This window comes from Dermochelys coriacea, chromosome 12 (assembly GCF_009764565.3).
Source record: "Dermochelys coriacea isolate rDerCor1 chromosome 12, rDerCor1.pri.v4, whole genome shotgun sequence".
Classification (NCBI taxonomy): Eukaryota; Metazoa; Chordata; order Testudines; family Dermochelyidae; genus Dermochelys; species Dermochelys coriacea.
This window is the reverse complement of record NC_050079.1, coordinates 4,793,916-4,811,747: the sequence shown is the minus strand read 5'-3', so window position 1 is coordinate 4,811,747 and position 17,832 is coordinate 4,793,916. Positions and strand designations below refer to the sequence as shown.

The window sequence follows — 17,832 nt, the reverse complement described above, 5'->3', positions numbered from 1 at the left end:
GGGGGTGGAGTCAAGGTGCGGATAGAGCCAGAGCAGAGGTGTTGCTGGGGCCAGAGCTGGCCTAGGGGTGGAGTGGAGGTGCAGCTGGGGCTGGACGGGGCTTGGGGGTGAAGAGGAGCTGTGGCTGGAGCTGGAACTGGGCTGGGTGGCGCTCCCTCCCCACAACCCCTGGGGGCTGGCCAGAGTCCCACCATGTGCCCCCCAAAACATTCTCCAGGCCCCCCTCCAAACTCCACAGTTTGGGGACCACTGATTTATAACATGAGATAGTCCCTTCCCAGGCTAAGCTTGTTACTTCTGCAATATATCCAGACTTGCTCTGCTTGCTCTGGCATTTGTGGCAGCACAAAAGCTCAGCGCTAACCATGAGCTTAGGATGAATGTTGATTCTTGTCATTTAAAGCCTCTGAGGCCAGTGCATAGTAGGTGACTCACCAGAAAACAGGGGTTCTCTGAATATAGAACTTCCAGAGACCTCCACTCTTAGAATCATGTTGGCCTGCCTGGACCTAGAAATGTGCAAGGCCTATGAAAGAGCCCCATGTATGTTCTTTGATGTCAAGGTTGCCTTTATAAAAGAGGCTCATTTGTCCCACCCCCACCATTTCTTCTCTACCTGCTTTACATAGACAAGTGGGGATGAAGGGAGGGCAAGAATGGCTCTGTGGTGGGCGAAACTTTTCAGTCAGACTCAGGCCTGTCTTCCTTGCTTACAGGTGCAATTTGTGTCTGTAAATTATACTTCTAGTTCAGTGCTCCTGCAGTCAGGGAATTAGAATCGGGCACCTGCTCAAATTTGTGCCTTCACTTGAATTACAAACCCACAATCCAGTGCAAAAGGCAGGCCACCTTTCTGAAAATGCGCCATGGGGTGTTGTGTACACATTTTGAGATTTAGATTGGCTCTTTTTGGCCCTGATTCAGCAAAGCACCTGGCTTTTTCTTAACTTTACGCATGCGCTTAAGTCCATCTCCATTCAGCAGAGCCCCTAAGCTTAACATAAACATGAATTCAATGGAACTTAAGATCATCCATGAAGTTAAGCACATGCTTATGAGCTTCTATTTGTTTTTATGGATTTCTAATACTAATTTTGAGGGAAGGAAGCCCCACCCCCCATACATGGTTTTGGCAGCCCAGGTACCCGATGAAAGAAGAATTAACCAGGTCCTATCAGCCCCAGTCAATGCTGTTTGTGTTGCTGGCCAGAAAGGGAACTCTTCTCTCATGAATAATTCTAGGTGCTTATTTCCTCAAGGGGCTAAACATGTTGCCTTCATACAACTCCCAGACCAGAAATGAAGATCTGCTTGCCCCAGGCTGCCAGGCAACCCCATCAAATGTTATCTCATCACCTTTCCAATACTAAAATGTCTTAGGCAGACTTACAGTAGGGCAATATAAAGATACTTATTGACTGTACCTTCAGCAAGGTTTGTAAGTATGTTTCATACCAATGGCTTCCTACATAAATTTTCACAATCTGATGCAGGGAGTAGACTCTTACTTCTGCTTTCCAGTCATCATCTAAGGGATAAGGTTCAAAATGTCAAAGTCACAGTGGAAGTAATTTTAAATAATTATGAAACATGGTGGTGGATATGACAGTTGTAAGCTACTGAGGGGATATCACAATAGTGTAATAATAATAATATGGATTCTTTAGTATGCTAAATGAATGTAGAGAATTCTGAGCAAACACACACAGAGCTCAGGCCTTGCATTCTGGTTCCAGGGCTCAGATATAAGCATTGTCAAAAAATAACCAGGCATGCAAATGTACAACAGCAAACACCCATGCTGCAGCCAGTATTCTTCTCTCTAGTCCAGTCAAAAGTCTTGGTCTGCATCTGTGAACATAAGTCTGGTTCTGTTTGGGCTCTTCAACCTGGTACATTTACCTGCCCAATGTAGATAAAAATAGATATGCTGTTGAACCTACACCCAAAAGGTACACAACGTCAAAATTCAGCAGTGGGAAAAGCTGAGGTGTGCTGGAGTTTGCTTTGAAAGTTTGACTGATGGAAAGCTTTCACTGGACTTGACTGTGGGTTTAAGCTCAGGGAACTCCTGGGAGTGCAAGGGAAGCAAAGCTATTTCTTCACCACTGTTTGTGTGTTCCTTTTACCACTACTTTTGGAGACATTAGGCTAGCCTCACTCACTTCGTGTCTGCAAGGAATGGAAGTAGTGCTATGGTGCCTGCTCCATTCCCTCCTGTGGACCTGCACAAGCTTGGGCACAATTTAGCCTCTGTGTTTAGCCTCTAGATTTTATCAGAATGTGGAAATGACTTTCCGGAAAAGTTTAGATTGAAATCAGTTACAGGAATAGTCCATGAGACTGTATACCGTTATTGTATTGTCCTGTGATATGCTGGCTGGAAAGTTTAAATAAATATTCACCAAAATCAAAATGGTGAAAAATATTTGAAAAGCGCCTGCATTATGAAAAGATTTGTGTGCCTACAATAGCACACGTTAGTACTGAAAGATATATGTACCAGTCACAAACTCACAGAAGTGATGTTTGGAGGGATGTGAACAATAACATGAAAAGATTAGACAACTCTGGAACTTGAACATGTAAAATAAAATGAATTTGTAGAATACCTCACCTAGCACAATGGGCCCCGGTCTATGACTGGGATACCTAGTTGCTACTGTTATACAAATAATAATAACAACTCCTCAATTGTTAGGCATTTGAGATTGTTACAATTATTTCCCATTTAATTTCTCTAACACAAGTTATGCACCACAGTATGTCATGATGACATCAAGGTGCAACAGAGATGACTGAACTCCTTCATACCAAGCCCTCTTATCATGGGATTTTAATTCCATCAAAATAATTAGTAGGATTCAGTCCTTTGTAGGTACAGAGATTTCCCACAGGAGCCCACTTTGAATATCAATCCCCTAGTCTCATATGTACGACATATAATCTTAATCAGAAAATATATTGTAACAACTTAATTCATAGAGACTTACTGGAATGTAACTGGAATGTTATTTGCATATCTGCCTGGAAATATGCTGTATGCCACGAAGGGTTTTCACTAATTCTGTCTCTTTTGAGGGGGGAAGAGACAGAATTTTCAAGCAAGCAGTTATATTCTAAACATAAATATGAATGCATCTTCAGAAATAAATGTTACTGTAGTGCAGTTACTATGCATTTCTTCTAAAGCTTTGTGTTGTACGTATAATTATACAGCTTGTGGGGTAGCAGTAGCCACTTCTTAAAAACTATTGGCTTATACTAGATTTTATGAAAATTAGGAGTTTGTTGGTCACATAAAACCCTGGTTAATTTGAAACCTATCTTTTCCTCCTAGCTAGCACTGGATTATTGAGTCTTTATTCTTAATCAGCCAATATCCACTCATCATATTTTAAAACAATATAATTACTTATTTAAATCAATTTACTTACTGTGCCCCTTCATCTCTGCAGGTATCTTTTGTTTCAGATATGATTTCAAAGCATCTTTCATTGGTTCATATGTGATGTCCCTTTTGTCCAAGTAAGCACAGAGTTCATGGATTTCAGACATATTTTCAGTAAGTGGGAGGCGGCAAGTTCCTAGCCAGTTCCTATCCATCCAAAGTTAAATGAGAATAGGTCACTAGATCTTTGTCTATTTTTTATACTACCAAATACTTTTACATGATTTATTTTTAACTAATTTAGGCCAAGCCATTGTTAAGAACACCTGGTAGAAAGCTTTTCCTGCTATTGATACTTGAGCTTTCAATAAGATTTTTCCTATTGAATACTTTTGCATTTCTTCCACTTGACAAATAATGCTAATTCACTAGAACCTTCACATGAGTGCTCCTTACCAGCCTTAGAACAGGTCCGCAGTATTAGGCCCTAACAGACTATATGTGTTGTCCGAAAAATTTAAACAAATATAAATTAAAAGGTGAACTTATGGGCCTTTCATCTGCCAAGACCTGGCAACGATTGCTGTTAGTAGAGACACATAAACCAGTTTAAGAGCTGTCTCCTTACTCTGCAATGTTAGTGATCAGTGATACTAGCAGAGGACTGTGGAATGCTGAGAGGAGGGATTAACTCAGGTCTCAGCAGGTAAATGAAAGAAATTATTAAACAATTTTTTTGAAAAAGTATGTTTTTAACATTTCACTCCCTCCTTTCATCCTTTTTGTTTCTTACATTTATAAACTTTTTGGAAAACATTTCAATGCCTCTTTAGTGCTCCTTGGGGAATCATTCCTTCTGTCTAGTGTAATGATGTCTGCCCTTCTCTAGGCATACAGGGTCACTTTGTCACAAAGCAGAATTTAGCACTTTCAGTGCAGTTTAGAAATTACAACATTCAGTGTTAGTAATTTATCTGAACGTTAACAGTAGGAAAATAGGCTCAAATTTCATTCTTGATGTAACAGACCACTCTATATACTTATACTTGTCACTCAGCTAGGTTCATTAAGTCAAATATATGCAATATAATAATGAGCCAAATTTATGCCTGATGTGAACCAACTGAAGTCCATGTCGTATATTTGGAGAACTCCAGCTATTGTTAGTAACTTTCCTTTGTTCTTTATGCAATTGCCTATGCAGAGCCCCACTGTCGGAGATTAGACAGTAGTAACAGTCTTCAGGAGTAGCACTAATTAAATGAAAGGCTGAAGGACTGCTCTTCCAAAGCTAGTATGCAATATGGCTGAAGAACTCAAAAAGAAAAAGAACCCAACCTCATGAATGTAATGAAGACGAGTTTATAAAAGAAAACCTACTTGACATGTTGGAAGAGGACTCCATTCCCAGAGATGTACAGCTGGCTTCTGTCTAAAGTACTTTCTATATGGAGCTGTCCAAGTGCTGAATCAGGGTATTTTACTAAGACACCAAGTGCCATAACATACAAGGGGGGCCTCTCGGCTTCCTGAACTTTCAGCATCTTGTTTACTATGCCCTTCATAGAATCTTCAAGGTTAGAGGTCACCATAGAGCAATTTCCTACATGAAAAGAAAATACATAAAAGTATCAAGACTATGTTCTAACAAGCAAAAGATTAATATGAGATTAATATAATATCAATATGAGATATAATAAAAGATTAATTGAGTCAACAGTGTGCCCTTGTTGCCAAGAAGGCCAATGGCATTTTGGGATGTATAAGGAGGGGCATTGTCAGCAGATTGAGGGATGTGATCGTTCCCCTCTATTCGACATTGGTGAGGCCTCATCTGGAGTACTGTGTCCAGTTTTGGGCCCCACACTACAAGAAGGATGTGGAAAAATTGGAAAGAGTCCAGCGGAGGGCAACAAAAATTATTAGGGGGCTGGCACACATGACTTATGAGGAGAGGCTGAGGGAACTAGGATTGTTTAGTCTGCAGAAGAGAAGAATAAGGGGGGGATTTGATAGCAGCCATCAACTACCTGAAAGGGGGTTCCAAAGAGGATGGATCTAGACTGTTCTCAGTGGTAGCAGATGACAGAACAAGGAGTAATGGTCTCAAGTTGCAGTGGGGGAGGTTTAGGTTGGATATTAGGAAAAACTTTTTCAGTAGGAGGGTGGTGAAGCACTGGAATGGGTTACCTAGAGAGGTGGTGGAATCTCCTTCCTTAGAGGTTTTTAAGGCCCGGCTTTACAAAGTGCTGGCTGGGATGATTTAGTTGGGGATTGGTCCTGCTTTGAGCAGGGAGTTGGATTAGATGACCTCCTGAGGTCCCTGCCAATCCTGATATTCTATGATTCTATGAATAATTACAGCAACACTTGGCCCTTCTCTGAGCATTCATGCAATCTGTTGAGAAGACTCTGGGTTCAAAATATTCATGTAATATGTTTTTCTGTCCATAAGAAATGAATGTTAAAAACATGCCAGCTGTTTTGGCATAACTACAAGGAGTAGTGCTTCCTCAGGATGCTCCTAGAGCCCTTAAGTAGCAGGTCACTAAGAAATGCAGGGCCTGCTTTTAAACAAGCAAACAAAACCTTTGCAATATTGGAGTTAGTTTTAAATGCAAATTCTGCAAACAAAAGGAACATCTTTTCCGAGTGGGAGCATTCCTTTAATCTTTCTTCCTTCATGAAAGAAGGACATGTCATCATGGTCTGCCAGGAGTAACAGAGAGTGGGGAAGGGAAAATCCAAATTCTGGTTAATTATCCTGATGGAAATACAGTATGCCTTAAATAACCATTTAAATAGGTTTCTATTTCATGCTGTTATTGGTGACTTAGCAGACTGCTTGGTGCCGAATCATTACTCTGTACACTCTCAAATATAAGACCACGTTTTGCAAAAATTCTGTACCATAAAAATTCTTTTGTCATTCTGATACCTAAACAGCTAAATGGCTCAGATAAATTACATGCTAGGACTCTGGGTATGTACTCTGGTGGCTACACCACACTAAAACCCATGCCACCACATCTTCACTATTATAGTTACTAGCTAGATTAAAACTTGCATGGGTAGTGATACCTGTGGCACAATTACACCTTAATTTGTACTTGTGGCACCTTAGAGACTAACAAATTTATTAGAGCATAAGCTTTCGTGAGCTACAGCTCACTTCATCGGATGCATTTGGTGGGAAAAACAGAGGGGAGATTGATATACACACACAGAGAACATGAAACAATGGGTTTATCATACACATTGTAAGGAGAGTGATCACTTAAGATAAGCCATCACCAGCAGCGGGGGGGGGGGGGGGGGAAAGGAGGAAAACCTTTCATGGTGACAAGCAAGGTAGGCTATTTCCAGCAGTTAACAAGAATATCTGAGGAACAGTGGGGGGGGGGGGGAGAAATACCATGGGGAAATAGTTTTACTTTGTGTAATGTCTCATCCATTCCCAGTCTCTATTCAAGCCTAAGTTAATTGTATCCAGTTTGCAAATTAATTCCAATTCAGCAGTCTCTCGTTGGAGTCTGTTTTTGAAGCTTTTTTGTTGAAGGATAGCCACTCTTAGGTCTGTAATCGAGTGACCGGAGAGATTGAAGTGTTCTCCAACTGGTTTTTGAATGTTATTATTCTTGACGTCTGATTTGTGTCCATTTATTCTTTTAAAAAGAGACTGTCCAGTTTGACCAATGTACATGGCAGATGGGCATTGCTGGCACATGATGGCATATATCACATTGGTAGATGCGCAGGTGAACGAGCCTCTGATAGTGTGGCTGATGTGATTAGGCCCTATGATGGTGTCCCCTGAATAGATATGTGGACAGAGTTGGCAACGGGCTTTGTTGCAAGGATAGGTTCCTGGGTTAGTGGTTCTGTTGTGTGGTGTGTGGTTGCTGGTGAGTATTTGCTTCAGGTTGGGGGGCTGTCTGTAAGCAAGGACTGGCCTGTCTCCCAAGATCTGTGAGAGTGATGGGTCATCCTTCAGGATAGGTTGTAGATCCTTGATGATGCGTTGGAGAAGTTTTAGTTGGGGGCTGAAGGTGATGGCTAGTGGCGTTCTGTTATTTTCTTTGTTGGGCCTGTCCTGTAATAGGTGACTTCTGGGTACTCTTCTGGCTCTGTCAATCTGTTTCTTCACTTCAGCAGGTGGGTATTGTAGTTGTAGGAATGCATGATAGAGATCTTGTAGGTGTTTGTCTCTGTCTGAGGGGTTGGAGCAAATGCGGTTATATCGTAGAGCTTGGCTGTAGACAATGGATCGTGTGGTATGATCTGGATGAAAGCTAGAGGCATGTAGGTAGGAATAGCGGTCAGTAGGTTTCCGATATAGGGTGGTGTTTATGTGACCATCGCTTATTAGCACCGTAGCGTCCAGGAAGTGGATCTCTTGTGTGGACTGGTCCAGGCTGAGGTTGATGGTGGGATGGAAATTGTTGAAATCATGGTGGAATTCCTCAAGGGCTTCTTTTCTATGGGTCCAGATGATGAAGATGTCATCAATGTAGCGCAAGTAGAGTAGGGGCATTAGGGGACGAGAGCTGAGGAAGCGTTGTTCTAAGTCAGCCATAAAAATGTTGGCATACTGTGGAGCCATGCGGGTACCCATCGCAGTGCCGCTGATTTGAAGGTATACATTGTCACCAAATGTGAAATAGTTATGGGTGAGGACAAAGTCACAAAGTTCAGCCACCAGGTTAGCCGTGATATTATCGGGGATACTGTTCCTGACGGCTTGTAGTCCATCTTTGTGTGGAATGTTGGTGTAGAGGCTTCTACATCCACAGTGGCTAGGATGGTGTTTTTAGGAAGATCACCAATGGACTGTAGTTTCCTCAGGAAGTCAGTGGTGTCTCGAAGATAGCTGGGAGTGCTGGTAACGTAGGGCCTGAGGAGGGAGTCTACACAGCCAGACAATCCTGCTGTCAGGGTGCCAATGCCTGAGATGATGGGGCGTCCAGGATTTCCAGGTTTATGGATCTTGGGTAGCAGATAGAGTACCCCAGGTCGGGGTTCTAGGGGTGTGTCTGTGCGGATTTGTTCTTGTGCTTTTTCAGGGAGTTTCTTGAGCAAATGCTGTAGTTTCTTTTGGTAACTCTCAGTGGGATCAGAGGGTAATGGCTTGTAGAAAGTGGTGTTGGAGAGCTGCCTAGTAGCCTCTTGTTCATACTCCGACCTATTCATGATGACGACAGCACCTCCTTTGTCAGCCTTTTTGATTATGATGTCAGAGTTGTTTCTGAGGATGTGGATGGCATTGTGTTCTGCATGGCTGAAGTTATGGGGCAAGCGATACTGCTTTTCCACAATTTCAGCTCGTGCACGTCGGCGGAAGCACTCTATGTAGAAGTCCAGGCTGCTGTTTCGACCTTCAGGAGGAGTCCACCAAGAATCCTTCTTTTTGTAGTGTTGGTAGGAAGGTCTCTGTGGGTTAATATGTTGGTCAGAGGTGTGTTGGAAATATTCCTGGAGTTGGAGACGTCGAAAATAGGATTCTAGGTCACCACAGAACTGTATCATGTTCATGGGGGTGGAGGGGCAAAAGGAGAGGCCCCGAGATAGGACAGATTCTTCCGCTGGGCTAAGAGTATAGTTGGATAGATTAACAATATTGCTGGGTGGGTTACGGGAACCACTGTTGTGGCTCCTTGTGCCATGTAGTAGTTTAGATAGTTCAGTGTCCTTTTTCTTTTGTAGAGAAGCAAAGTGTGTGTTGTAAATGGCTCGTCTAGTTTTTGTAAAGTCCAGCCATGAGGAAGTTTGTGTGGAAGGTTGGTTCTTTATGAGAGTATCCAGTTTTGAGAGCTCATTCTTAATCTTTCCCTGTTTGCTGTAGAGGATGTTGATCAGGTGGTTCTGCAGTTTCTTTGAGAGTGTGTGGCACAAGCTATCCTTGCAACAAAGCCCGTTGCCAACTCTGTCCACATATCTATTCAGGGGATACCATCATAGGGCCTAATCACATCAGCCACACTATCAGAAGCTCGTTCACCTGCGCATCTACCAATGTGATATATGCCATCATGTGCCAGCAATGCCCCTCTGCCATGTACATTGGTCAAACTGGACAGTCTCTACGTAAAAGAATGAATGGACACAAATCAGACGTCAAGAATTATAACATTCAAAAACCAGTTGGAGAACACTTCAATCTCTCCGGTCACTCGATTACAGACCTGAGGGTGGCTATCCTTCAACAAAAAAGCTTCAAAAACAGACTCCAACGAGAGACTGCTGAATTGGAATTAATTTGCGAACTGGATACAATTAATTTAGACTTGAATAGAGACTGGGAATGGATGAGTCATTACACAAAGTAAAACTATTTCTCCATGTTATTTCTCCCCCCCCACCCCACCCCACCCCCCACTGTTCCTCAGATATTCTTGTTAACTGCTGGAAATAGCCTACCTTGCTTGTCACCATGAAAGGTTTTCCTCCTTTCCCCCCCCCCCCGCTGCTGGTGATGGCTTATCTTAAGTGATCACTCTCCTTACAGTGTGTATGATAAACCCATTGTTTCATGTTCTCTGTGTGTATATATCAATCTCCCCTCTGTTTTTCCCACCAAATGCATCCGATGAAGTGAGCTGTAGCTCACGAAAGCTTATGCTCTAATAAATTTGTTAGTCTCTAAGGTGCCACAAGTACTCCTTTTCTTTCTGCGAATACAGACTAACACGGCTGCTACTCTGAAACCTTAATTTGTGGTGCAGATGTATCTTTAATGTTGTAAGAGAAATTCAGATGGCAGTCTTTAGGAGGGCTGTATATAAGGGGACCTGACACACTGGGGTTGGGAAGTAGATCCATGCATAGGGCAACATGGAATAAGTAGAAGTGGGAGAAGAGAACGTAGGGGTCACTGTTAATGGAGAGACACAAAGGAGCAACAAGAGACACAACAAGAATTCAGATCCAAGTTGCAGGCCAGGGCAAAGTTGTTCAGAGTCATAAAGATGAGGGTAAGAAATTTAAATATAATTTCATGAGCAAGGGGCACTAACTGAGGGATTCAAAGATGGAAGTGATGCTGTCTGATCAAAAGGCAAAGAAGGTAAAATTACTTATCTTGTAATTCTGCATCTGAGGAGATCATCTCACAGGGGTTTTTGTCTCCAGCAACTGTTATGTCAGAAATTGCCCTAGCTCAAGATTTTTGAACCCATTAATTTTGATTTTCAATAAGTCTTGGGATAACGAAGGAGTTCCAGAAGACTGGAAGAAAGCTAATGTTGTGCTAATATTTTAAAAGGGTAAATGGGATGACTGGGGTAATTATAAGCCTGTCAGTCTCACATTGATCCCGGAAAAGATAGTGGAGCATCTGATATAGGATCCATAAACCTGGAAATCCTGGACGCCCTATCATCTCAGGCATTGGCACCCTGACAGCAGGACTGTCTGGCTATGTAGACTCCCTCCTCAGGCCCTATGCTACCAGCACTCCCAGCTATCTTCAAGACACCACTGACTTCCTGAGGAAACTACAATCCATCGGTGATCTTCCTGAAAACACCATCCTAGCCACTGTGGATGTAGAAGCCTCTACACCAACATTCCACACAAAGATGGACTACAAGCCGTCAGGAACAGTATCCCCGATAATGTCACAGCAAACCTGGTGGCTGAACTTTGTGACTTTGTCCTCACCCATAACTATTTCACATTTGGGGACAATGTATACCTTCAAATCAGTGGCACTGCGATGGGTACCCGCATGGCCCCACAGTATGCCAACATTTTTATGGCTGACTTAGAACAACGCTTCCTCAGCTCTCGTCCCCTAATGCCCCTACTCTACTTGCGCTACACTGATGACATCTTCAACATCTGGACCCATGGAAAAGAAGCCCTTGAGGAATTCCACCATGATTTCAACAATTTCCATCCCACCATCAACCTCAGCCTGGACCAGTCCACACAAGAGATCCACTTCCTGGACACTACGGTGCTAATAAGCGATGGTCACATAAACACCACCCTATATATACCACCAATCTACTGACCGCTATTCCTACCTACATGCCTCCAGCTTTCACCCAGATCACACCACACAATCCATTGTCTACAGCCAAGCTCTACAATACAACTGCATTTGCTCCAACCCCTCAGACAGAGACAAAAACCTACAAGATCTCTATCATGCATTCCTACAACTACAATACCCACCTGCTGAAGTGAAGAAACAGATTGACAGAGCCAGAAGAGTACCCAGAAGTCACCTACTACAGGACAGGCCCAACAAAGAAAATAACAGAACGCCACTAGCCATCACCTTCAGCCCCCAACTAAAACCTCTCCAACGCATCATCAAGGATCTACAACCTATCCTGAAGGATGACCCATCACTCTCACAGATCTTGGGAGACAGGCCAGTCCTTGCTTACAGACAGCCCCCCAACCTGAAGCAAATACTCACCAGCAACCACACACCACACAACAGAACCACTAACCCAGGAACCTATCCTTGCAACAAAGCCCGTTGCCAACTCTGTCCACATATCTATTCAGGGGACACCATGATGGGGCCTAATCACATCAGCCACACTATCAGAGGCTCGTTCACCTGTACATCTACCAATGTGATATATGCCATCATGTGCCATCAATGCTCCTCTGCCATGTACATTGGCCAAACTGGACACTCTCTACGTAAAAGAATAAATGGACACAAATCAGATGTCAAGAATTATAACATTCAAAAACCAGTTGGAGAACACTTCAATCTCTCTGGTCACACGATTACAGACCTGAGAGTGGTTATCCTTCAACAAAAAAACTTCTAAAACAGACTCTAACGAGAGACTGCTGAATTGGAATTAATTTGCAAACTGGATACAATTAACTTAGGCTTGAATAGAGACTGGGAGTGGATGAGTCATTACATAAAGTAAAACTATTTCCCCATGTTATTTCTCCCCCACCCCACCTCACCCCCCACTGTTCCTCAGACGTTCTTGTTAACTGCTGGAAATGGCCCACCTTGATTATCACTGCAAAAGGTTTTCCTCCTTCCCCCCCTCCTTCCTGTTGGTAATAGCTCATCTTAATAGCTCATCTCCTTACAGTGTGTATGGTAACACCCATTGTTTCATGTTCTCCATGTATATAAATCTCCCCACTGTATTTTCCACTGAATGCATCCGATGAAGTGAGCTGTAGCTCGCGAAAGCTTATGCTCAAATAAATTTGTTAGTCTCTAAGGTGCCACAAGTACTCCTTTTCTTTTTGCAAATACAGACTAATATGGCTGCTACTCTGAAACCTAATATAGGATTTGATTAATAAAGAATTAAATAAGGGTAATATACTTAATGGCAATCAGCATGGGTTTATGGAAAATAGATCTTGTCAGACTAACTTAATATTTTATGAGATTACAAATTTGGTTGATAAAGGTAATAGTATGGACGTAATAGACTTCTGTAAGGCATTTGACTTGGTACTGCATGACATTTTGATTGAAAACTAGAACAATATTTATGACAATTAATATGACACGCATTAAACGGATTAAAAGTTAGCTAACTGATAGATCTCAAAATGTAATTGTCAATGCAGAATCATCATTGAATGGGTGTGTTTCCAGCGGGGTCCTGCAGGGGTCAGGTCGTGCCCTACGCTAGTTAACATTTTTATTAATAACCTGCAAGAAAACAAAAAATCATCACTAAAAATTTCCAGATGACACCAAAATAGGGGAAGGGATAAATAATGAAGAGGACAATGATACAGAGCATTCTGGATTGTTTAGTAAGCTGGACTCAAGCGATATGCATTTTAACGTGGCCAAATATAATGTATACATCTAGGAATAAAGAATGTATGTCATACTTACAGGATGGGGTTCTCTATCCTGTGATGTAGAGACTGAAAAGGATTTGGCATTGGGAGGGTCGGTAATCAGCTGAACAGGAGCCCCCAGTGTGACTCTGTGGCCAAAAGGGCTAATGAGATCCTTGAATGCATAAACAGGGGAATCTTGAGTAGGAGCAGAGAGGTTATATTACCTCTATTTGGCACTGGTATGATTGCTGCTGGAATACTGTGTCCAGTTCTGGTATCCACAATTCAAGAAGGATGTTGATAAATTTGGAGAGGGTTCAGAGAAGAGCCATAAGAAAGATTACAGGACTGGAAAACATGCCTTAGAGTGACAGACTCAAGGAGCTCAATCTTATTTAGCTTAACAAAGGGAAAAGGGGTGACTTGATGACAGTCTATAAGTACCCACACGGAGAACAAATATTTCAAAATGAGCTCTTCAATCTAGCAGAGAAAGGTCTAATATGATCCAATGGCTAGAATTTGAAGCTAGACAAATTCAGACTGAGAGAAAGGAGTAAATTTTTTTAACAGTGAGAGTAATTAACCAATGGAACAACTTATCAAGGGTCATGGTGAAGTCTCCATCCCTGGCAAAATTTAAATCAAGATTGGATTTTTTTTTAAATGCTCTAGTTCAAAAGGAATTATTTGAGGTAAGTTCTACGTCCGTGTTTCACAGGAGGTCAGACTAGATGATCACAATGGTCCCTTTTGACCTTGGAATCTATGTATCTATGAATCATCTCACTATTCAAACACCTTAGCTGAGACAGGAGGTGAATGGAAGAATACCCTGAAAATAAAGTGACACCAAATTACCTCTATAAAGCTTCACTGCATCTGTAAGGTTAGGAATTCCCAAAGTTACAACTTCTGCTTCCAAAACATCTATGTTGGAGAAATTATCAGGCAACAAAATCTTCTCTGAGCGAAGAAAATTCACTTGAAAAATAAAGACAAAAACCGAAGTCTTAACTTTGTCATTTACCTGTCCAATGTTCACTCTAGCAAAACTATAGGCTGTTGACATTTCCCCCTACCCCAACAATATATTCATTAGTTGTTTTATATTCTAGAAGTAAACCAGGAGATCCTTGGTGTTTGAAAATAAATACCTGAAAACTAATATATTCGTAACAGTTTTTGAAGATCAAGATGTAAAATCAAATGTCACTTTACTTTAAAGCATAGCAAAATGATAGGTAGTACAATCCACAGGAATCAGTTTGGTTTTATTTGCAGCAATGTTCCACATGACTCAAATACGGGCTTTTTTGAAGCAGAAATCCTTCTTGAAGTATGCTTCAACATAGTTTACCATGGTCTGATGAAATCTGATGCCAGCAGGTCCTTCAAAAACACCAGGGCAAACTTGTGGCAATATCAGAATGAAACAGTGGAGGAGCTGTGGTTTTCTGCCACACTTTAAAAGGGTACATAATAACTCTTTTAAAGCTAGATGATCCTTTCATAAATTATTTTGTTACTACTGGAGAGATAAAGAACCTAGTTCTCATATACAGTAAGACCCCTTTCTATAGCTTTGGTAGTGTAAAGAGACTTTAAAAAGGGGGAGAAATTTATTCCCACCTTAAGATCTGTTTATACTGTTCTGCAGTGTAAAGGGCTCTTGGTGTAAATGAGAATCAGGCCCACTGTCCTTCTTCCACATGTTCCACAGCATATTAATGGGATTATTTACATAAACAAAAACTATAGGAACATGCCTTAATCCCGTATTTGAGTTTAAGATATTTTAAATTATTATTTTAACTTTGACATTAATATTTTTAAATCTATATTATTGATTGATTTTTAGGTAAGCTTACATTAACATCTACAAATTATTGTATTAATATACAGTATATCATACTAATTGAGAATTACATTAAAACATATATAAGCTTTTCTTTTGGTTCAAACTATTCACCATTAGTGTTATATATTCTGAAACCTGCATAACAAGTTTGATTTGCAGTCTAATTGAAATTTGTTCCAGTATACATTTCCTTCTATTAAGGCTACAAGCAGTGGTTTCAAAACATTTAGACCATTTTGTCTGTTTCAAAGTAATCTGTATATTTTGACCATATTTTGTGGTACATCTTAATGTTTGTCCTTTTTTCAATAGCTAGTTTGTTCCTTGGATGATGCTTTCAGCACACTGCGAGGCTATGGTTTGTTATAAGTTTCTTTTTCCATCCATAACAAGGGGATTCTGTGCTTGGCAATCAGCAGTGGCAGAAAGGATTTAACATTGTCAGGGTATGTCTACATCGCAAACAAAACCCCATGGCAGCAAGTCTCAGACCTGGATCAACTGACCTCCCAGGGCTCATGCTATGGACTAAAAATAGCAGTGTAGATGTTCCTGCTTGGACGGGAGCCCGAGCTCTGAAACCCAGTGGGGGTGGCTCTGAGAGCCCTAACGTCTACACTTCTATTTTTAGCCCTGTAGCACAAGCCCCAGGAGCCTGATATATATAGCTGGTACTGGTTTTCCAGTAACATTTGGTATTACAGTTGGGATTTGTAACCTTACCTTTTGCATGTATATACATTTCCACATGAAGTGAAGAAAGGTACCCCTTTGAATATATATTAATATAGTATCTAAACTTTTATTTTATTTTTAATTTTAGAAAGCTTCAATGGCATTATATATGCTTCATGTAGCATTTTGTGTTCTACAGCCAATTACAGTATAAATATATATACACACAAACACATACATTTATGGATAATGTTTTAATGTTATCATGAGTCTTGTCTGCATTAGGAAATTATCAGTTGCCAGCAATGGATGTCATCAGTGGCTGCAGCTGAACTAGTTCTAGAAATGGTCTAACTCAGGGGTGGCCAACCTAAGCCTGAGAAGGAGCCAGAATTTACCAATGTACATTGCCAAAGAGCCACAGTAATACGTCAGCAGGCCCCATCAGCTCCCTCCCCCCCCGCCCACTTCCAGCGCTTCCCACCCACCGGCAGCCCCACCGATCAGCACCTTCCCCTCCTTCCCCGATCAGCTATTTTGTGGTGTGCAGGAAACTTGGAGGGGGAGGAGCGAGGGCATAGCAGGCTCAGGGGAGGGGGCAGGAAGGGGTGGAGTGGGGGCAGGGCCTGTGGCAGAATCTGGGGTTCAGCAGTGAGCACCCCCCCAGCACACTGGAAAGTCGGTGCCTATACAAGGAACTGCATATTAACTTCTGAAGAGCCCCACGTGGCTCCGGAGCCGCAGGTTGGCCACCCCTGGTCTAACTGCAAACAGAGGGAAAAAGCCAGAGAGAGAGCATGAGGTAAACTTGCATGCAAAGTTGCCTGACAAGTGAAGCTTGTTGCACTGCTACAGAGGCAGCTTCTCTATAGCTCATTGGAGAAGATGTCTGGTCTGACTAAATTTACCAGGTCTGTAGACTGGGAATCCCATTGCTGAAGCTTAAAATATCCAAGGAAGACTGAAGGGGTATGGATGAGGGACCTCAGGCAGGTAGGATGAAGGGTTGGCAAGGGCTGTAGCTAGCAAGCGAGTACAGTTACTCAGCCTCAATGCCAAGTCTAACTCCCCAATTCCAAGGCCCTCTTTCCATTCCTCCAGCTCCCTTACCTCACTCTCTGTAGATTAAGGTGATATCTTTTATTGGACCAACTTCTGCTGGTGAAAGAAACGAGCTTTTGATCTTACACAGAGCTCGTCTCCGAGCTTGGGCTTGAAGAAGAGCTCTTTGTATGTTCAAAAGCTTGTCTCGTTTACCATCAAAAATTGGTCCAATGAAATATATTACCTCACCCATCTTGTCTAATATCCTGGGACCAACACGGCTACAACGCTGCATACTTAACGCACAGTAAAAGTTTATATTTGTTTTCAAAATGTTGTGTGTTTAACATAATACAGAGATACCAGAATGAAACTGAAGATATTGAGAGACAGGGGTAGAGTATAATTATTTGTAACTTATTTTAATAGTGCTCAAACATGCAAGGTGCTTTCCAAACAGAAAAGAAGGAGGTTTACCTATGAAACGGAACTCACTGCATTCACACTCTACCAGAGCTGCATTCTCCAGGAGCCACAGCAAATTATCATCATTGACTAAAGTAGGGTACTTTCCTACCAAGTCTAATGGCAGAAAACAGTAATGCACTTCCTCTTCTGTATCAAGTAACGGTGTATCCATCAGCCCCAAGGGAGCTTTATCATGTAATCCTAGAGGGAAATCAGAGGATATCAATACACAAACAGGGAAGATTGCCGTTAATTTTGTATTGGAGTTACTTCTATTGGTGGAAGGTACAAAGAGTTCTTCTTAGCATGGGTGTTCATGTCTCCTCTCTAAACACAACATGGCACATATCAAAGATTAATAGTGGGAAATAGACTATATAGTTGTTAATGGGAAGTTATCACCCAATGGGTGTGTGTGTGTGAGACAATTTGGGGGATCTGTTTATATACAACATATTAATTCTGTTTGACTCTGGGGATTCTCTGTGTATATTTATGCCAGACTGCAAATTCAATTTTGAATGTGGGGGTTGTCTCCCTTCTCTGTTGTCTTTTTACCTTCATTTTGGAATGAAATTTCAAGGGATGGTGACACATG

General features: G+C 41.7%; 1 protein-coding gene across 1 annotated transcript in view; it reads right to left on the bottom strand.

The window, feature by feature from the left end:
* The window catches only part of KCTD19 (potassium channel tetramerization domain containing 19), a 48,616-nt gene that overhangs the window by 17,386 nt on the left and 13,398 nt on the right, over positions 1–17,832 (bottom strand). Inside the window, exons 4-8 of the mRNA XM_043495242.1 lie at positions 17,244–17,435; positions 14,048–14,170; positions 4,772–4,994; positions 3,438–3,598; positions 1,425–1,528 (exon numbers count right to left, since the gene is read on the bottom strand). Coding sequence (XP_043351177.1) covers positions 1,425–1,528; positions 3,438–3,598; positions 4,772–4,994; positions 14,048–14,170; positions 17,244–17,435 — 803 coding nt within the window. The remainder of the gene's footprint in view (positions 1–1,424; positions 1,529–3,437; positions 3,599–4,771; positions 4,995–14,047; positions 14,171–17,243; positions 17,436–17,832) is intronic.